Source organism: Theropithecus gelada, chromosome 4 (assembly GCF_003255815.1).
Source record: "Theropithecus gelada isolate Dixy chromosome 4, Tgel_1.0, whole genome shotgun sequence".
Lineage (NCBI taxonomy): Eukaryota > Metazoa > Chordata > Mammalia > Primates > Cercopithecidae > Theropithecus > Theropithecus gelada.
The window spans coordinates 44,404,076-44,425,481 of NC_037671.1; the positions used below are offsets into that span (position 1 = coordinate 44,404,076).

At 48.3% G+C, this 21,406-nt stretch overlaps 1 protein-coding gene across 3 annotated transcripts in view; it reads left to right on the top strand.

Annotated features, from left to right (window-relative positions):
• Positions 1-21,135, top strand: part of TAF8 (TATA-box binding protein associated factor 8) — a 45,831-nt gene extending 24,696 nt beyond the window's left edge. The window contains exons 8-9 of one of the 3 annotated variants that reach the window (XM_025384408.1): positions 2,242-2,381; positions 2,679-6,091. In XM_025384408.1, the coding sequence (XP_025240193.1) occupies positions 2,242-2,381; positions 2,679-2,691 (153 nt within the window). In that variant the 3' untranslated portion in view covers positions 2,692-6,091. Of the gene's footprint in view, positions 1-2,241; positions 2,382-2,678; positions 6,092-20,397 lie in introns of those variants that run through there. The other 2 variants (XM_025384407.1, XM_025384411.1) reach the window with 2 other exon arrangements.
• Positions 21,136-21,406: the final 271 nt, after the last annotated feature.

A 21,406-nucleotide genomic window follows, 5' to 3' on the forward strand; every position in this document is an offset into this window, starting at 1 on the left:
ACACTTTGCTTTTTTGTTTTTTTGAGATGGAGTCCCGCTGTGTCGTCTAGGCTGGAATGCAGTGGCACGATCTCGGCTCTCTGCAACCTCCAACTCCCGGGTTCAAGCAACTATCTTGCCTCAGCCTCCCGAGTAGCTAGGATTATAGGCACCTACCACCATACCCAGCTAATTTTTTTTGTATTTTTAGTAGAGGCGGGGTTTCACCAATTTGGCCAGGCTGGTCTCGAACTCCTGACCTCAGGTGATCCACCCGCCTCGGCCTCCCAAAGTGTTGGTTACAGGCGTGAGCCACCGCGCCTGGCCTACTTTTTTGACTGACTCCCCCACCCCTAACCGTCTCAATGCTGTGTATCGCTGAAGGGGACATTTCTGTGAGGTCTGCTTGGGAGAAGGAAGCCTGTCGTCCTGCTCTCATGAGCCATGGTGAGCCGAACGGAGGGAGCCTCTGGACCCACCAGCAGTGTCTTGAAGCTGTCATTTTCAGCACCTCTAACAGTGTCACCTCTATCTGTATCTCAGAAAACACTGAAGGCACGGATGAAGTGAACTTCCATTAACTTTGAAGATAGGCTGTCTACTGTAGAGAAATGATAGGGTGGACAGAGTGGGGAGATGCTACTCCGTTGCGCCATTAGGAACTTCAGAAAGGTTGGATGCCAAATACCCGAGGGAGTTCTGGTTATGGGCAGACTTTTTTTTCCGGCACCTGGTCTGGCCTGAACTAGGTTGGTCCTGCAGCACTTGCTTTCAAGAGTTTCCAGAAGGCCCCAGTGGCTCTAGGTCACCTTGTGGTCCCACTGGATTGGGTGCTGGAGAGGAAAAGTACATAGGCCCTGATACTGGGCCAATGGAACTGGGTCTTTGAAGAGAACAATTGATAGGACAGAGAGAGGGCACGTGCCGCAGGGAAACCTAGACGTGATCTGGTTTCTTCCGGCTCATTAAACCTGAGACTGGTGTCCATGCCCTAGGCCAGCTGTCCTGTCGGGGGAACCTGCTGTTGATTTCATGCCGTCTGGTCACGGCGCCCTCTGTTTTGACAGCAGCCTCTCCTGCTTGAGGTCAGTGAGGGCCTCTTTGGCCTCAAGTTGCAGAACAGGAAGAGGAAGCTCAGTGACTTCTTCCCCGTGGAAGAACTTCTTCCCCTTGGCCCGTCACCAGGGGGCGCAGCCCACCAAACGTGGAAAATAGAGGAGCCTGTGAATAAAGAAAGGAGAACTGACTGCTCATACTCCCAGAACAGTTTTTTAAATGTCAGCATATTACCTTTTTTTCTGTGTCTATACACAACTGTGACTTTTTAAGAATTTTGATCATACTGATTACATGTGAACTTACAAACTTTTCTGAAAAACCACATTTTTCTCAAAAAATGAACGGTAAAAAACCCTGCCTCAGAGTTCAAGACCAGCCCGGCCAACTGGTAAAACCCCGTCTCTACTAAAAACACAAAAATTAGCTGGGTGTCATGGCACATGCCTGCAATCCCAGCTACTTGGGAGGCTGAGGCAGGAGAATTGCTTGAATCCGGGAGACGGAGGCTGCAGTGAGCTGAGATTGCACCATTGCACTCCAACCTGGGTGACACAGGGAGACTCCGTCTCAAACAAACCCTGCCTCATGGGTTGCAGATAGGCATTACCAATGATGTGCATGTGCTGTACCTGCAGACTCTGCTTCCCTTAGTGGAACCCTCAGGGCTCTAGAGGTTTCTGGCCTATGCTGGGATGTGATCGTTGGGACCATGTTACAAGTACCAGAAATGTGAGAATTTGAGGAGGAAATCTGTTCTGACTTAGGCTAGCTTGGCCAGGAGATACCCTATGCAAATGATGTGTTCTGATCCTGTATCTCCCAGTCCTGCAGGGCATCCAGGATCACTTTTCTTCTTCTTCTCCCCACCAGGCTGGGCATCCTCCCTGAGGCATCTGAGTTTGATTCCTGTCCCTCTCAGGTCTCTGTTCTTTCTAACCCCTGTCCCTGCCTTCTCCAGAGGTTCAAGACTCTGGACTCTGTTGTGTGCTCTCCTAGGTCAAGGCTGTTAGTCTTGCCTTCCCTTCATAGCCAGCCCCTGCCTGGGCCTCACTTCATCAGGGGCAAAGACACGAACATTGGAAGGAAGGTGCTTCCCAGGTTCTAATTTCTCTGTTAGAGGATGCTAATGGTCATTCCAATTATGGGCATGATCTCTTTCCTTATGCTGTTGGTGTTGTGCTTTATTTTGGCTTTTGCTCAAAGGAGGATTCTGGAGCCGAGAAGGAGAACACCTCTGTCTTGCAGCAGAACCCCTCCTTGTCGGGCAGCCGGAATGGGGAGGAGAACATCATCGATAACCCTTATCTGCGGCCCGTGAAGAAGCCCAAGATCCGCAGGAAGAAGTGAGTCGGAGGCTGGGGTCCAGAGAGCCTTCATTGTCCCACCGAGGTGGTCTTCTCTGCTCCTTGGTAGAAAAGAGTCTCCTCAGTGGGGCTGAGCCTTGGGGAGAGCCACTTTGGTGAGAGGGAACAGTCTCCCTTTTCCTGTCTTACTTGGCTCCCGTACATAGCTCTCGTTCCTTAGTGGTTGAGTGTCCTGCAGTCTAGGGACCAACCCTCACAGCACTGGAGCTGTTTTCCCCTAGAAGGAGAGCAGACAGGGCCCCCACCAGGAGGCTCCATGGTTCCTCTTCTTTCTAGGTCCCTCTCCTGAGCTGAGAAGGAAAACTGGCTTGTGCGGGGGCGCAGATTCCACCCTCCCAGGGAGTTAAAGCCACTCAAGGGAAGAAAAGAGGGTGACCTCCTCATGGCCAAGCCAAGGCTGCAGGGTGTGATCGGACATGATTTTCATGGCAAACCGTCTATTAAGATGACCTATTTTCACTGGATGTTTGGGTTGAGGAAGATATGAACAGAATAATGAGTTTTTTTTTTTTTTTTTTTTGAGATGGAGTCTCACTCTGTCTCCCAGGCTGGAATGCAGTGGCACGATCTCAGCTAACTGCAGTCTCTGCCTCTCTGGTCTAAGCGATTCTCCTGCCTCGGCCTCCCATGGTAGCTGGGACTAGAGGCAAGCGCCACCATGCTGGCTAATTTTTGTATTTTTAGTAGAGATGGGGTTTCGCCATGTTGGCCAGGCTGGTCTTGAACTCCTGACCTCAAGTGATCCACTTGCCTTGGCCTCCCAAAGTGCTGAGATTACAGGTCTGAGCTACCATGCCCAGCTAATTTTTGTATTTTTGGTAGAGATAAGGTTTAGCCATGTTGGCCAGGCCGGTCTTGAACTCCTGACCTCAAGTGATCCCCTGCCTTGGCCTCCCAAAGTGCTGGGATTACAGGTGTGAGCCACCGTGCCCTGCCAGAGACTTTCTTAATCAACCAGGCCATGTGGTGGGGCATAGCAGCAGCCAGTGACTTCGTTCATTATCACAGGATTTGATTCCTTTGAAACTCAGGAGACCAGGGAAAGTGACAGGAAAGAAAGGGCTCTTTGCTGCTGTGCTTATTACAAAGAAGACTGTCCAGCGTGTTCAGGATATCTGGATCCCTCTTATTGACTCACGATTTGTGGCACCACTTTCTCATCCCAGAACTTCATTCTTATTTCTCTCCTCATCTGGGCTCCAAGTGTTCCATTGAGCTGATAGAAAGTGACTTTGTACTCCCTCAGCGTGTTGGAAACTGGAGGCCACACAGCACAGCTTTGATCGGGGCGGGCAGGAGTCATGAGTCTTGAGCACATACGTCACTGTGAAGGAGAACGACATGTCAGGGCTGCACCTATCCTCCCGTCGGCATTTGACGAAAGCTCCCTGAAGTGGGGCAGCACTCTCCTCCGGAGAGATTTACCATTTATTGCTCCTCTGAGGAATGTGTGCTTGGGAACTGCCAAGTCTTGCCCCTTCTGGAAGAGGATGTTTTCTCTGACAAGAGCCTAGAGCGTCGGCTGTATTGTTCTGGGACTTGATAGAGGAGCCATGGGGTTTAAACACTAGGAAAGAGGGGCCGGGTGCAGTGGCTCATGTCTGTAATCCCAGCACTTTGGGAGGCAAAGGCAGGCGGATCACCTGAGGTCAGGAGTTCGAGACCAGCCTGGCCAACATAGTGAAATTCCATCTCTACTAAAAATACAAAAATTGGCTGGGTGTGGTAGCTCACGCCTGTAATCCCAGCTACTCAGGAGGCTGAGGCAGGAGAATCACTTGAACCTGGGAGGCGGAGGTTACAGTGAGCTGAGATTGTGCCACTGTACTCCAGCCTGGGTGACAGAGCAAGACTCCATTTCAAAAAAATAAAAAATATATAAAGTAAACAATAGGAAAGGATTTGGTGGGGTGAGGGTGCAGTGTTGAGGGCTGGGCCTCATCTCGTATTCTGAAAGCTGAGAAACATGGCTGGTCAGCTGGAAGGCTGGTGGATGGGCAGGAGTGAGCCAAGCTGAGGCGTTCTCCAAGAAGCAGGTCTGAGTCTCTCCAACCACTTTGTATCCTGTGGGGAGAACAACTTCATTCTTAATGTACTCTACAAACCAGAAAACAAGTTTTTAAGGAGGATGCTGGGCATGCTGATATCTTTTCTGGTTTCCTAAGGAAGAGCTTTTAAAACCAAATCCAAGGAAGAAAACTGCAACGACACGTGGAAGTGAACACTGGATGAATAAGCTGTTTCCCAAGTTAGAATCCTAACGTCCATATTTAACTTCACTTACTCCTCTTTGGCTTCCACAGTTCAACTCCTTTTATTTTGAGATGGGGTCTTGCTGTGTCGACCCGGCTGGAGTGTAGTGGCGCTACCTCGACTCACTGCACCCTCCACTCCCCAGGTTCAAGCGATTCGCATACCTCAGCCTCCAGAGTAGCTGGGATTACAGGTGCCTGCACCACGCCTGGCTAATTTTGTGTGTGTGTGTATTTTTAGGATTTTGCTATGTTGCCCAGGCTGGTCTTGAACTCCTGGGCTCAAGTGATCCGCCCACCTGGGCCCACTAATCCTCCCAAAGTGTCAGGATTACAGGCATGAGCCACAGTGCCCAGCCCATCTCTTAATCTTCCATTCCCTTGGTGAATGGGAACTTGAAAAACTTGGGGACTTCACAGCAGGCTCCATGTTCTTCTGGCCTCACTGTACTGTAAGGAAAGAGCTGCTTGTCAGGAACTGAAGACGGGACGCTAGTAAAAAAAAAAATCTGGAGTCCCCAACTGGACTAAATAGGAGTTTTCCAGGTTTGTAGTAACCTGAAACTCTCCTAGATCAAAGCAGTTAGACTGGCCTATGTGGCCTTCTCAGGGTTTGTGATTCAGTTCTTAGTGATTCTTGGCCTGATGAGTTTATAAACACAGCCCCACATTCAAGCCGTGGCCAATCCCAGCTTGCTGTTCTCACTGCTCTTGGGAGGCGTCGTCCCAGTCAGTGTTTCTACAGTTTCCATTTGTTGTTATTATCCAAAGTAAGCGCCTGTTGAATGCAGTTGTGCTGAGTTATAGGTGGGATTTGGAAAAGGGCTGCTATTTCTGCTGTTGAGATTTCAGAGGCTATACTCTTTTTTTTTTTTTTGAGACTGCGTCTTATTCTTTTTTTTTTTTTTGAGACGGCGTCTCGCTCTTATCACCCAGACCGGAGTGCAATGGTGTGATCTCAGCTCACTGCAACCTCCACCTCCTGGGTTCAAGGGATTCTCCTGCCTCTGCCTCCCGAGTAGCTGGGATTACAGGCGCCTACCACAACTCTTGGCTAATTTTTTTTTTGTATTTTTGGTGGAGATGGGGTTTCATCAGGTTGGCCAGGGTGGTCTCGAACACCTGACCTCAGGTGATCCACCCACCTCAGCCTCCCAGTGTGGGTAGGATTACAGGCATGAGCCACCGCACCTGGCCTCAGAGGCTATACTCTTAAAATTTTGTTCTGAGGGGAGACAAGGAAAGGGTTAGACAACTTGAAACATTGACCTGCCTGTTGGTTGTATAAAAATGCATAATTCTCAATGTGTATTTATAAATTTCTATTTTTTATAACTTTATGGGACTTCTTAGAGGCAAAAAGTAGTAAACATGCAGATTAAAAATGTTTATGAAAATCTCAATAAAAATTCATAATAAAAACTTTGTAAATAAATAGAACTGTAAGCTTTGAACTTAATTTGTGTTCAAAAGTTAACAGCGATGTGGACAAATATGTCAGGCTTAGCCCTTGTGTTGGCCTAAGCACACCTGGGAACTTAGTAAAACTTTTATTTTGGAAATTTTCAAATACAAAATTAGCAAAATACATGAACCCCTGTATATGCCTCTCCAAGCTTCCACACTTATCAATAGCTTGTTGATTCTGTTTCACCTGTTTCTCCCACTTTTTGTCCTTTATTTTCTTTCCTCCTGGAGTATTTTGTGTGTGTGTGTGTGTGTGTGTGTCAGAGTTTCGCTCTTGTTGCCCAGGCTGGAGTGCAATAGTGCAATCTTGGCTCGCTGCAACTTCCGCCTCCTGGGTTCAAATGATTCTCCTGCCTCAGCTTCCTGAGTAGCTGGGATTACAGGTGCTTACCACCATACCTGGCTAATTTTTTATATTTTTATTAGAGATGGGGTTTCACCATGTTGGCCAGACTGGTCTCCAACTCCTGACCTCAGGAGATCCACCCACCTCAGCCTCCTAAAGTGTTGAGGTTATAGGCGTGAGCCACGGCGCCCAGCTCTTGTGGAGTATTTTTAAATGCAAACCCCAGACCTGTGTCATTTAATCTGTAAATGTGTCTGTATGTATCTCTGATCGATCTTTCTTTAAATTTTAATTTTGGAATAATAGATTCACAAGATGTTGCAAAAAATGTTCAGAGAGATCCTATGTACCCATCACCCACTTTCTCCAGTGGTAGCATCTTGCGTAACTGTGGTGCAATATCAAAACCCTTGCATTCAGTTTCAGTGTACAATGTGGATTGTATATTAGTACAATCCATAGAGCTTATTCAGTTTTCACCATGTGCACGTGTGTATGTTATGTGTGTGTTCTGTGCGGTGTCATCGTGTAGATTTGTGTAACCACCACCACACAAATGGTGAAGACACAGAGCCATTGAATCAGTACAGTTCTCCCTCATGCTGTCTTTTCACAACCACATCCACCTCTCTGCTCTTCCACATCTCTCCTGGCAGCCACTACTCTGTTCTCCATCTCTCATGTTACTGAAAGAATGTGATAAATTGAATCGTAAAGTATGTGACTTTTTTCTTTTTCTTTTTGAGACGGAGTCTTGCTCTGTCGCCCAGGCTGGATGGAGTGCGGTGGCGCGATCCCGGCTCACTGCAACCTCTGCCTCCCAGGTTCAAGAGATTCTCCTGCCTCAGCCTCCCGAGTAGCTGGGATTACAGGCATGCGCCACCACACTCAGCTAATTTTTGTATTTTTAATAGAGATGGGGTTTCACCATGTTGCCAGACTGGTCTCCAACTCCTGACCTCAAGTGATCCGCCCACCTCAGCCTCCCGAAGTGCTGGGATTACAGGCATGAGCCACCGTACCTGGCCAAGTATGAGACTTTTTGATGTTGGCTTTTTCAGTTCTGCATAATTCACTTGAGGTGCGTCTAGGTGGTTGTGTGTATCAATAGTTCCTTTCTTTTTATTGCTGAGTAGCGTGGAGGCACCATACTTTAACACGGTTTCTTTAATCATTCACACATTGAGAGACATCTGGGCTGTCCAATTTGGGGCTACTCTAAATAAAGCTGCTATAACACTTGTGTACAGGTTTTTTGTGTAAACAAAAGTTTTAGTTTCTCTGTAATAAATACCTAAGAATGCAATTGCTGGGTCCTATGGTAACTGCATGTTTAATTTTGTAAGAAACTGACAAAACTATTTTCCAGAGCTGGTGTACCATATATATATATATGTGTATATATATATACATATTATGTATATATATATATATATATATATTTAAGACAGCCTTGCTGTGTTGCCAGGCTTGAGTACAGTGGTGTAATCTACTGCAACCTCCACCTCCCAGTTCAAGTGATTCTCCTGCCTCAACCTCCCAAGTAGCTGGGACTGCAGGTGCATGCCACCGCGCCCAGCTAATTTTTGTATTTTTAGTAGAGGTGGGGTTTCACCATGTTGTCCAGGGTGGTCTCGAACTCCTGACCTTGAATGATCCACCCACCTCAGCCTCCCAGAGTGATGGGGTTATAGGCATGAGCCACTGTGCCCAACCGGCTGTACCATTTTTTTTTTTCTCGCTAGCAATGTGTGAGTGATCCAGTGTGTCTCTACATCCTTGCAAGTATTCAGGATTATTTTTTATTTTAGCCATTCTGATGGGTGTGTTGTAATATATTAATTTGCATTTCCTTAACGTCTAACTCTCCCTCCGCATCACAGCCCCAGTTCTGGCTTTGAAGTGAGGATTCTCGGCAAGCCCCTTTCCTCTGTTTCTGACCAGGAGGGAGTTAAATGGTGATTGGCGGGGTTATTCTGAGAGACCAGTAGCAACACTGGCTGGCTTTCAGGGAAACAAGTGTGAAAGATGTGCCTGAGTGGGGCCAGGCACGGTGGCTCACACCTGTAATCCCAACACTTTGAGAGGCCGAGGCGGGTAGATCATGAGGTCAGGAATTCAAGACCAGCCTGACTAACATGGTGAAACACCATCTCTACTAAAACTATAAAAATTAGCTGGGCAGGCCGGGCGCGGTGGCTCAAGCCTGTAATCCCAGCACTTTGGAAGGCCGAGACGGGTGGATCACGAGGTCAGGAGATCGACACCATTCTGGCGAACACGGTGAAACCCCGTCTCTACTAAAAAGTACAAAAAAACTAGCTGGGCGAGGTGGTGGGCGCCTGTAGTCCCAGCTACTCGGGAGGCTGAGGCAGGAGGATGGTGTAAACCCGGGAGGCGGAGCTTGCAGTGAGCTGAGATCCGGCCACTGCACTCCAGCCTGGGTGACAGAGCGAGACTCCGTCTCAAAAAAAAAAAAAAAAAAATTAGCTGGGCATGGTGGCGGGCACCTGTAATCCCCAGCTACTCGGGAGGCTGAGGCAGATAATTGCTTGAACCGGATAGGCAGAGGTTGCAGTGAGCCAAGATGGCACCACTGCACTCCAGCCTGGGCGACAGAGCGAGACATCATCTCAAAAAAAAAAAAAAAAAGATGAACCTGAGCTTTGTTTTTCTGGCATCTTGAAGTCTCTCTACTTCTATTCATGTGGCTCAGTAAAATAAGGCTTGGTGACATTTGTATGCATTGTCCACCACTTAACCACTTGTGGATCTGGGGCAAATCACTAAACTTCCAAATCAGTTTCTACAGAAGGGGATTGTTAGGATACCTTGTTGAGGGGATTTCATGGAATGTCTTTATCATTAAAATAAAGTATGGCCATACTTTATACATGAGTGTTATTCCATTACCAGACCTTTCTTTTCTTTCCATTGCTTTTAAAATTATAAAAGCGGCTGGGCTCAGTGGCTCACGCCTGTAATCCCAGCACTTTGGGAGGCTGAGGCAGGTGGATCACCTGAGGTTGGGAGTTCAAGACCAGCCTGACCAACATGAAGAAACCGCATATCTACTGAAAATACAAAATTAGCCGGGTGTGGTGGCCCATGCCTGTAGTCCCAGCTACTTGGGAGGCTGAGGCAGGAGAATTGCTTGAACCTGGGCGGTGGAGGTTGTGGCGAGTCGAGATTGCGCCATTGCACTCCAGCCTGGGCAACAAGAGTGAAACACCATCTCAAAAAAAAAATCATAAAAGCTTGCTTGCCTCATGACAATATGAAAAAATATATGTAAAAGCGAATACTAATTGAGAACTGAACTCTTGTCAGTCACTGTTCTAAGTGTTTTACACATATGGACTCATTTGATCCTCACAGTTACCCTGAAAGCAAATGTTTTGACCATTCGTGTTTGCAGTCGAGGACATGGAGGCCTGGAGAGGTCGGTAACAAGTCAGTCCACCTGGCCGCTGAGTAGGCCAGCTGTAGTCGGCACCCAGGCATTCTGCTCCAGAGCTGACTGGCACTGTTTCCTCACAACTGTTCGTGTTCTGAGGCTTAGTGGCACTGAGCACTGCTGTGTGCAAGGCGATTCCCACCACCCACCCATGCATTCACCTGGCCTGTGAGTGGGAGGAGAAAGGGAGCTAGAAATGGAACCAGTTAAGACGGGTGATGTGGCTGGGCACGGTGGCTCATGCCTGTAATCCTCGCACTTTGGGAGGCCAAGGCAGGTGGATCACGAAGTCAGGAGTTGGGGACCAGCCTGGCCAACATGGTGGAACCCTGTCTCTACTAAAAAATACAAAAATTAGCCAGGCATGGTGGTGCACGCCTGTAGTCCCAGCTACTTGGGAGACTGAGGCAGGAGAATCGCTTGAACCCGGGAGGTGGAGGTTGCAGTGAGCCAAGGTTGTGCCACTGCACTCCAGCCTGGGTGACAGAGCGAGACTCCATCTCAAAAAAAAAAAAGAAAGAAAAGAGGGGTTATGTGAGGCAGGCTGAGGGCACTGATTACTGCTCATGTTCATTCCTTGATGAAGTAGATAGGGAGAAAAAAAAACTTCCATTAAAGATTTTTTTTTCTTTTTTTTTTTTAGAGACAAGGTCCCACTCTGTCTCAGGCTGGAGTGTAGAGTCACTATCATAGCTCACTGTAACCTAAAACTCCTGGGCTCAAGCGGTCCTCCCACCTCAGCCTTCCGAGTAGCTGGGATTACAGGTACACGGCACCATGCCCAGCTAATTTTAAATTTTTTGTAGGGATGGGGTCTCCCTATGTAACCAGGCAGGCCTTTAACTCCTGGCCTCAAGGGATCATACTGCCTCAGCCTGCTGAAGTGCTGGGATAGTTGTGAGCCACTTTGCCCAGCTTTATGAAGGGTTTTGATCTGTTTATGAATGATGGCTTTGTAACAGTGTTAAGGAGACTAAGGATTTCCTGGTAAGTGAAGAGTGAAGATCTTGTCAAGGGAGATGCCAGTGACCTCTCTCACTACCCCTGAGGTCCCTAGCAGAGATGAGCTGAGCAACCTTTGGTCTGATCTAAGGTGGCATTTCTGCTGGATTAAATATTGTGTTCGCATATGAGTTAGGCTGCCCTAACAAAAAGTCCCCAGAATCGAGTGGCTTAAGTCAGAGGCATATGGCTTCTATGAAAGCTGGGTGAACAAGAGTGGTCCAGGCCAGCTGGGTGACTTGGTGGTGTCAAGGCCCTTTCTGCCTCTTGGCTCCTCTGTCACTTTGGGTGCTGCTTGCATGACAGAGTATGGTGGCCACCCCATCTGCTGGGCCCAGATTCCAGCACTGGGGGAGAAGGGAGGTATATGAGGGCAAGCTTTTACCTTCCTCCTAAGCAGGACCTGGAAGCTGCACCCTTCTAGTAATACCACCCCAATTGGCTGTGAGGGAAGCAAGGAAATGTGATCTTTACCTGGGTGGCTCTGTCTAGGTAAAATTTGGGAGCTTTGTCACCGTGGGAAGAACGAAAAAGTAGATTTGTGGGACAGTTGGCAGTCTTTGTCATAAATGAGTTTTGAGTGTGTATGCCCAGGAATGTCTTGTTGGGACAGGCAGCAAGCCCTCTACTAACAATGCACCTCCTGACTTGTACCATTAGCTCTCCCAGCCTGTCCCAGAGGCCAGCAGGTAGGTGCTCCTCCAGGATGGGGGCCCTTCAGTGGGGCCCAGCCCGCTGCTTTTGCTTCTGGCGTGTGACTGTGCTGGCTGCCCCTTCCTTCTTCCACATTGTTCCTTTGACTTCCATGACACTGCCCCACTTTCCTTGTTATTTTTGGCTTTCCTTTTCTTTCCTGGCTCTTCCCTCCAGTCTTCTCAGCCGTGGATGGTCCCAAACACTCCACCTCTGTGTATGCATGGAGATGGCTCATCTGCTTCTCCACCTCCAGCCATCATCTCTCCAGGACGCCTCAGCATCCAGCTGTCCGGTGATACTTTCATTTCAACATGGCCAGAGTCGATCTCCCTTTCCCCCAAAACCACTTCCACTCCACAGCTTTCCCACTTCAGACAAAGGTTAGAAACAGTGAGGATAACAGCAGCCAACCCTCGAGTGCTTACCTTGACCTGGGACCTGGGACCTCAGCCTGGATGGCATGATCTCATTTTCCCAGCTCCCCAGCTCAGTCCCCTAGACTGAGACCTTGGAGTCTTCCTCCTTGTGTGTCTGTATCAAGATGGTCACTGAATTGTGCCCCCTCTTTCTTCCTGGCCAGTCTGATGCTGCCTCCCTGCATGGCTGATCAGGTACCCTGCTCTTCCCCAGCCGCCATCCCTGCCAGGGCCATCTTCCCACAAGCCCTTGCCTTGTCTTCTCTCCCCTGCAGTAGGACTTGCAATTCCTCTCTCGTGCTTTTCACTCCAAGTCCAAATGACCCAACCAGGCTTCTGAGGTCGTCTGCCAATTCATTGTTTCTTTTGGATAATTCATTTTTCTTTTCATTTAGTAAATATCAATCTATCAATCTGGGCATGCCAGGCGCTGTACCAGCTCTGAAGATACCATGGCGAACAAGACAGACATGGGCCCTGCCTGCAGGGAATTCATTCCAGTGGGAAGACATACAAAGAAAACAAACCCACAATTATGACAGACAGTGGAGGGGTGCTAGGAAGGACATAAGTGAGGGTCTTCACACCCTGAGAGGAGGCCATTCTCATCACTGCTGTATCCCCTGCCTTTGTTAGAGCTCTTCCTCCCCATCACCCCCTAAATCTTGCCTGTCTTTCCAGCCTCTGTAGCCTCTCCAGATTACATTGATCCTCCCCTTGTTCAGTCACTCATTAAACAATTTTTTTTTTTTGAGACAGTGTCTCACTCTGTTGGCTGGAGTGCTGTGGTATAATCTCAGCTCATTGCAACCTCCGCCTCCCAGGTTCAAGTGATTCTTCTGCCTCAGTCTCCTGAGTAGCTGGGATTACAGGTGTGCACTGCCACACCCAGCTAATGTTTATAGTTTTAATAGAGATGGGGTTTCCCCATGTTGGCCAGACTGGCCTCAAACTCCTGACCTCAAGTGATCTGCCTGTCAGCCTCCCAGAAGTGCTGGGATTATAGGTGTGAGCCATGGCACCTGGCTCTAACATTCAACAAACACTTATTGAGCTTCTGCTACACACAATGCTGATACAGATGTTGGGATACACTGGCGACTAAAACAAGGTTTCCCCCCTGTGAGTTTGTGAGCTAGCTGGGGGACAGACAGCTCACCAACAACATGTAGCATGACGAACTGCAGACAAAACTCTTCAGACACTTGAGTTAAAGAAGGAAGAGGTTTATTCGGCCAGGAGCATCGGCAAGACTCCTGTCTCAAGAGCCGAGCTCCCTGAGTGAGCAATTCCTGTCCCTTTTAAGGGCTCACAACTCTAAGGGTGTCAGCGTGAGAGGGTCGTGATCAATTGAGCAAGCAGGGGGTACGTGACTGGGGGCTGCACGCACTGGTAATCAGAACGAAACAGAACAGGACAGGGATTTTTACAATCCATAGATAACATAACCGGTTAGGTCAGGGGTCGAGCTTTAACTACCAGGCTTAGGTCATGCAGGCCCAGGCCTGGTTTTGGGTCTGCTTTCTTGGTTTCGGGTCTGGTTCCTAGGTGCTGGGCTACCTGCCTTTATTTTCACTTCTTTTTCCTTTTCTGAGTATAAAACAATCTAAAACAATATGAAAGGGTCTGTCTCTCTTCTCTCAAACAGACCTGTCGTGTCAGGTGGTGAAGTTAGGGTCCTGGAAGGAAAGTGACAGTGTACCTGGGTTGGATATTTGAGAAAGGTTTAATAAAGGGCTTACTTCCAAAGGTGCAGGCAAGGTCCAGCAGAAGCACAAGGGTTGGTGTAGCACCTGGGCTGGGAACAGGGAAGGGGAGGGGCAGCTAGAACCTGGGGAGAGGCCCGTGGGAGAGGCTTCTGCAAGAGCCCAGGCCTCAGGTCCAGGAGCCCTGCTAGCCCACAGAGCCCTGCAGGGAAGGAGCCAACCCGGGAAATCAGTACCCTCACCTCCCTCTCCTTCCCTCCCCTCACACTGTCCTGCCTGCTCTCTGCTGGATGGGGTCGGCTGATGTGAGCCATACCAGCGCCAGCCTGCCAGGGCCTAGGAGGGTGCATCTGGAGGGGTGGAAAGAAGTGATTGCCACATAATAGGGCAGCAGGGGAAGGAGCACTCGCAGCAGGGGTTGCTGTTTTGGGAGGGGTGGGAAGGAAATTTCTCTTTGAACAGAGCCCTGAATGCATTGAGGGGCCGGCCACATGGAGAAGCATTCCAGGGAAAGGGGACAGCAGGCATACTGCTCTGAGGCAGGAGTGTGTGTGGCTTCACCACAGGAGTCTGGGTGTCTGGAGCAGAGGGAGCAGGAGCGGAGTGGGGCAGGGTTCAGGGAGGAGCTGGGCCGTGCCTGCAAAGCCTCATGGGCTTGATTCATTCAGATGGAGACGGATAGCAAGGGAGTGACAGGAGCTGACTCAGGATCATTCTGGCTGGAGCAGGTATGGGGGATACTATTTATCTTACAGTCAGGTCCACATAGTTTGGCATTTGCCAAGCCCAGTTCCGTAAGGGGACAGCTAGCCACCCTAAGACCTGGGGGAGGTTAGTCCTGGCCCCAAGAGAGCCGGCCAGCCTGTCAGCAAGGCCAAGTGTGACTCCTTCCCATAGTCTGAGCCTGTACCAAGGGAGAGGGAGGAAATATAAACCCGCAGCTGACTCCCCTCCCCCGGGGAGTTAGCAGTGTCGTCAGGGAGACAGGCAAACACACAGGAACCTGTTTTAACTCCATTCACCAAGACAGAGAACAACTGTCATTGGAAGGCTGGACTTTAGGACTTAAGTGCTGAGGCCAGGCGCAGTGGCTCACACCTGTAATCCCAGCACTTTGGGAGGCCAAGGTGGGTGGATCACGAGGTCAGGAGTTCGAGACCAGCCTGGCCAACAGAGTGAAACCCAGTCTCTACTAAAAATACAAAAAAAATCAGCCAGGCGTGGTGGCAGGCGCCTGTAATCCCAGCTACTCCGGAGGTTGAGGGAGGAGAATCGCTTGAACCCAGAAGGCGGAGGTTGCAGCGAGCTGAGATCGCACCACTGTATGCTAGCCCAAGTGACAGTGTGAGACTCCGTCTCAAAACAAAAACAAAAACAAAAAAAAGACTCAAGGGCTGAAGCCTGTGCCAAGTTCCGAATGGGGTGGGGTTAGCAGGTGAAGCTTCAGGAAGAGGTGAGTATGGAGCGGGAGGGTGGAAATGGCCTGGGGGAAGGTGGGAGGGCAGTGAGGGGAGTGTTGTCTCACCCAGCCTGCGAGGACTCAGCCACTGAACTGGGGTGTCTGGGGTGCTCCAGCTCAGCTCCTGAGGCTTCCGAGTCCCTCCTGTAACATCTGCTTGGAGGCTGGTGTGGTGTCAGCTGAAACCAGCCTTCTCCCTTGTGAAGCCAGCAGAGGCTCCCTCAGCGGCATTGGCCCTCAGGATGTCCCTCCCCCTAGGCAGATGCAGTTTGGGAATGCCACCTCTGAATCAGGGTTGCCCCCGGAAGGAGTCACTGGAACTGGTGGGTCCTCCTGTAGGTTTCTCTGGACGGTCTTTCCCATCGTGGTCATCTGGGGTTCAGGGTTGGAAAGGGCCCCGCGCCAGCTGCTTTACCCAGTGAGTTCTTGATGTTCTTCAGAGGCTCTTACATGGATGGTCAGGGCATAGCCATAAAAAATATTAGAATCATGTGCTTTACAGCAACATGGATGGAACTAGAGGCCATAATCCTAAGCGAATTAACACAGGAACCCAGAAAACCAAATACTGCATGTTCTGTCACTTGTAAGTGGGAGCTAAACACTGAGCACCCATGGACATAAACATGGAAACAGTAGACGCTGCAGACCACGAGAGGGGGGAGGGAGGGAGGGTCCTCGGTCGAAAACCTACCTACTGGGTACTATGCTCACTACCTGGGTGCAATATGCCCATGTAGCCAACCTGTACATGTATCCCCCATATCTAAAATAAAAGTTGAAAAAAGCAAGATTTATATACAAAGATGTGCATCATAGCTTTATTTATAATAGCAAAAGACTGGAAATTAGCTAAATGTCCCGCAGTGGAGAATTCTTTTGTTTGTTTTTTGAGACAGAGCCTCGCTCTGTTACCCAGGCTGGAATGCAGTGCGACAATCTCAGCTCACTGCAACCTCCATCTCCTGGATTCAAGCAATTCTCCTGCATTAGCCTCCCGAGTAGCTGGGATTACAGGCGCCCGCCACACACCCGGTAAATTTTTGTAGTTTTAGAAGAGCCTTGTTAGCCAGGCTGGTTTCGAACTCCTGACCTCAAGTGATCTGCTGGCCTTGGCCTCCCAAAGTGCTGGGATTACAGGCGTGAGCCACCGCGCCCAGCCCCCAACAATGGAGAATTATTAATAAATGATTACATATCCGTAAGTTTCAATAATGTGGAAACATTAAACATTATGTTTTGGAAGAGTACTTAATGAAATGGAAAAATGTCAATTATATATTAAATGAAAATATCAAGATGTAAAAATAATGTGTATACTATGATTAAAATTATATATTGTACATAAATTCATATACTAAATCAATAATAAATAGATGGACAGGGGCTTCAGAGGCTCTTACAAACAGCTTTGTGGGTACAAGAAGAACCCCCTGAGCCTTGTCAGTTTTTGCCATAATGAAAGAGTCCTGGGGCCACACATTCTATTTCTTTTGAACTTTGTTGTGCATTCATTTATGAGTTTTCCTCAGCTGTTGATAGTGGGTTTCTCATTCTTCTGTTTTACTTAGGCGCATACTGAAAAAAGTTCTTAATTCTGCGAACATCAACTTCCCATGCCCAGGTGCAAGTGTGGGGGCAGCTGGCCCAGGGTAGAGCTTTGCCATGGACTCTGGCGCTTCTGGAAAAAACATTAAGGTATTTTTCCTCCTCTTGGAGCTTGTGGCCTACCTCATCTCCATTTGATTAGTAGTTTTTCTTTTTCTTCTTTGTTAAAAAGTTGTTTAATTTTGAATAGATAATATATGTATGCAGTATAAAATTTAAAAGACAGAAAAAGATATAAGTGATAACAAAATATCTTCCTCCTCCCCTGTTTCCCAGAGGCTCAGACCTCATCCCTGGCAGCTGCTATTATGTTACTGTTAATATGACCTTATGTATTCTTCCAGAAATATTCTGTGCATCAAATGCAAATACTTATATTTTCTACTTCTCAGTATTTTTTGGTGACGTTCCGTGTCAGTAATAAAGAGCTTCTCTGGTTCGTGGCTGCATGGCCTTTGTATAATTCTACCGTAACTTATTTTCCAGTCCCCAACTGATGGGCGTTTAGGTGGTTTCCAGCCCTCTGTTCTTTCAAGCATTGATGCAACGAGCAGCTTTCTGCCTGTGCCATTTTGTTATGGGTGTCCACTGAGTGTGGACAGATGTCGCCCAGGTCTCAGAATGTGTACCAGTTGACTCTCCTGCACGAGTCCCTGCCTCTTTGTCACTTCAGTGTAGAACTCCCTGAACTTTGCTACTCTGATAGATAGAAAGTTGTGTCTTATTGCAGTTTTATTTGAGTTGGAGTTGAAATTTTTTTCCCCCAATTCCTTCTATTATAACAAACAAGTGTGTGTGTATCAGCTGGAACCGGGAACATAATCACCATTCTGTGTGATGATGCCCCACAGAGGGGCACCCAGGGACTCTGCCATCACAGAGGAGAGAACACAAACTCTCGGCTGGGACTTCCGGAAGAGCGTCCCAGGGCTGGTGACATTTAAGCTGGACTTTGACCAAGACAAGCAAAGGAAGGAAGGACATTCTAGGCAGAGTGAACAGAGTACACAGGGTACAAGGGAGTGGCAAGGGTTGAGTGTTGCAGTGAAGGTTGAAGACAGACCCTGAGGGCCTCATTGGCCTCGCTGAGAAGTTTCCATGTTGATCCCATAGGGGTCAAAAGTGCAAAGGAGAAAACACGATGTATTTGGAACAAATTCATTTGCTGAGCACTTCTTATATGCCAGGCACTGTGCTAAGCACTTCACATAAATTAACTGTTCATCCTCATGCTATCCTAATGAGGTTGGGAAAATTATTATCCCCATTTACACATGTATCAACTTATTTATTTATTTATTTATTTATTTATTTTATTATTATTTTTTTTTTGAGATGGAATCTCCCCTGTCACCCAGGCTGGAGTGCAGTGGTGTGATCTCTGCTCACTGCAACCTCCGCCTCCTGGGTTCAAGTGATTCTCCTGCCTCAGCCTCCCGAGTAGCTAGGATTTACAGGCACATGCCACCACAGCTGGCTGATTTTTGTATTTTTAGTAGAGATAGGGTTTCACCATGTTGGCCAGGCTGGTCTCGAACTCCTGACCTCAGGTGATCCATCTGCCTCAGCCTCCCAAAGTGCTGGGATTACAGGCATGAGCTACTGCGCTTGGCCTCATTTATTAATAGTAGTATTATTTTTGCTGTTTAACAGAAGAGGAAACAGAGGCTTAGAGGTTAAGTACCTTGTGTTAGATCATCAAGCCACTACATGGCATGACTCTACCCTGCTGTCTCCTAACCACATGTCTACCCATGGCATCCAGAGAGCAGCAGAGTGGGCTCCTGTCTTGGATGAGTCAGGGGGTATTGCCTCTCTCCAGACTAAAGGAGATGGAGACTTCCATAAAGAGCAAAAGCTGTTCTGAGATTCCACGTCCCCTTGAAACATGCAACCGTTGATAGCATCCTCTAGAGGTATTCTGTGCATATCCAGCAAATACAGACACAGTTCCCCCTTTTTTTTTTACACATATGGTAGCATACTGCATAAGCTCTTCTGCACTTGCTTCTTTCCCCACTTACTATCTCTTGGAGGTCACTCCTGATAGGTAAAGAACTTCCTTATTTGTTTTTGTGGCTGCAGGGTGTTCCATTGTATGTCTTATCCTAATTTATGACCAGTTTTCTATTTAGAGAAATTGAGACTATTTCCAGCAAACAATGCTGCCCTGACATAATACTTGTTTGTTGGGATATCTGCAGGCCAATTTCCTAGAAGCAGAATTCCCAGCTTGTATTGGTAGCTACTATGGTCTAAATGTTTGTGTCCCCCCCACCACATTTACGTTAAAATCCCCCAGGTGATAATGTTAGGAGATGGGGCCTTTGAGGAGGTAATTAAGTCATGACAGTAGAGCCTTTGTGAATGGGATTAGTGCCTCTAGGCCAGGCACGGTGGCTGATGCCTGCAATCCCAGTGCTTTGGGAGGCTGAGGCAGGAGGATCACTTGAGCTTAGGAGTTTGAGACCAGCCTGGGCAACATGACGAGACCCCTATCTCCACAAAAATTAAAAAACAAAACAATTAATTAGTTTAAAAACCCCCAGAGAGGCCAGGCACAGTGGCTCAAGCCTGTAATCCCAGCACTTTGGGAAGCTGAGGTGGGTGGATCACTTGAGGTCAGGAGTTTGAGATCAGCCTGGCCAACATGGTGAAACCCCATCTCTACTAAAAATACAAAAATTAGCTGGGCATTGTGGTGGATGCCTGTAATCCCAGCTACTTGGGAGGCTGAGGCAGGAGAATTGCTCAAACCTGAGGCAGAGGTTGCAGTGAGCCAAGATCGCGCCACTGCCCTCCAGCCTGGTGACAGAGCGAGACTCCATCACAAAAAGAAAAAAGAGAGAGCTGCCTCGCCCCTTCCACCATGTGAGGACACAGTGAGAAGGCACCGTCTGTGAGCCAGAAAACAGGCCCTCTCCAGATGCCCAATCAGCCTTGATCTTGGGCTTCCTAGCGTCCAGCACTGTGAGAAATACATTTCTGTTGTTCATAAGCCACCTGGTTTCTAGTACTTTGTTGGAACAGCCTGAGCAGACTAGGACAGCAGCTATTGCCAAATGCTCTCCATAGAGGCCATGCCAATATCACCTTCCTCCAGAAAAACAGCCCATTTCCCTACATCCTAGCCAACGCCATGTGTTTTACACTTTTGCCAATCTGATAAGTGAAAAATGCTATTTCAGAATAGCCTTCGCTTGATTTTCTGTTACTATGATTGAGGTGCGCTTTTCCATATTGTGATTTTGAAATACAGTGTCCTCATCGCTAAGCGTGGCTGAGGAGAGAGCCAAGAAGTTCTGAACAGAACGTGGCTTTCTCTCCTGTGCCGGGAGCACCGTGGCCACCATGTGCTTTCACTTCAGGGATTGTTCTCCAGGGGTGCACATGTGTGAGGTGAGCAACTCCTTCAGGAACTCTGAGTTCTCCCGGGGAGAAACAAACCGTTTAAATCATCACAAGCCACTCCCCTGATCTGAGGCACCCCCTCTCCAGTGCCAGAAGCTGCCCCCTCTTCCACCAACCTCTCCTGACAATCCAAATAGAACGAGCAAAGTGGTTTTTTTCACCCTACATTCCTCAGGCCGGATACATTCTAGAGAATTGTGAGACTTTGTCCTAAGCTACCAAGTGCTCCCCAAGGACATTGGTCACCAGGGGAGCAGCCACAAAGGTCGAGAAAGACACACATGGAAGGAAACCCAAGCTCTGTGCTCCTTCCAGCCCTTGCTGGTGCAGGTGCTACCCCACAAGCTTGTCAGATCGCCCAGGTGACGGGCCAGGTGCAGCCATTGGGAAGGTCATTCAGCCAATCCGGAGGATGTAAATCCTGTCCTCAAGGAGCCCAGGGCGGGTTCTGCCATGCCCTCTGAAATAGTCTCTCTCCTCTCAGAGCCCTCCCTCGAGAGCCCGAGTGCGCCATGTCTCGTGGCCTCGCCTGAAGCCTTCCTCTGGCTTCCCAGAATGCTCTGGAACTCTGGGGTCTGGTCAGGGAGTGTGTCCTCAGCTTGTCTGAAGGAGGCCTGCATCCCTCCTGAGCTCTTGGAGGTGCCCAGGAACCCTGCCTCTCCTCACAGGGCCTGGCCACATAGCCAGTTCCAACTCAAAGCCCAGAACAGTGCCTCACCCACTCCCCTCTCCCTGTCTCTCCTCAAAAGAATTTTACATGATTTAAAAATAATAATAGCTTGTATCTACATAGTGCTTACATTTATATAGCACTTACTATGTGCCAGGTACTAATTTAAGTACTTTATATTAACTCATATAATAAATAGACACAGCACAAAACTCAAAAGCTACAAAAGAATAAATCAGTTACAAACTACACCTTCTTCCTTCTCATTCCATTTCTTCAGTCACCCCATGCCCCACTCCAGAAACAGCTACTATCACTGGTCTTATGTGCTCCTTCAAAGCTATTCTAGGAATACAGGTATCTATTCTTTTGTTATTACACAGGGGGTGGCTTATGAAATGCATGTTCTGTATCCTTGTTTAAGTTTTCCTGGTTTTCTTTTTCACTTCCCTGAGATTCTTACCCCCTTTCCCACCCTTAAACGCGGAGCACAGTGACAGGGAGGAAAGATGCC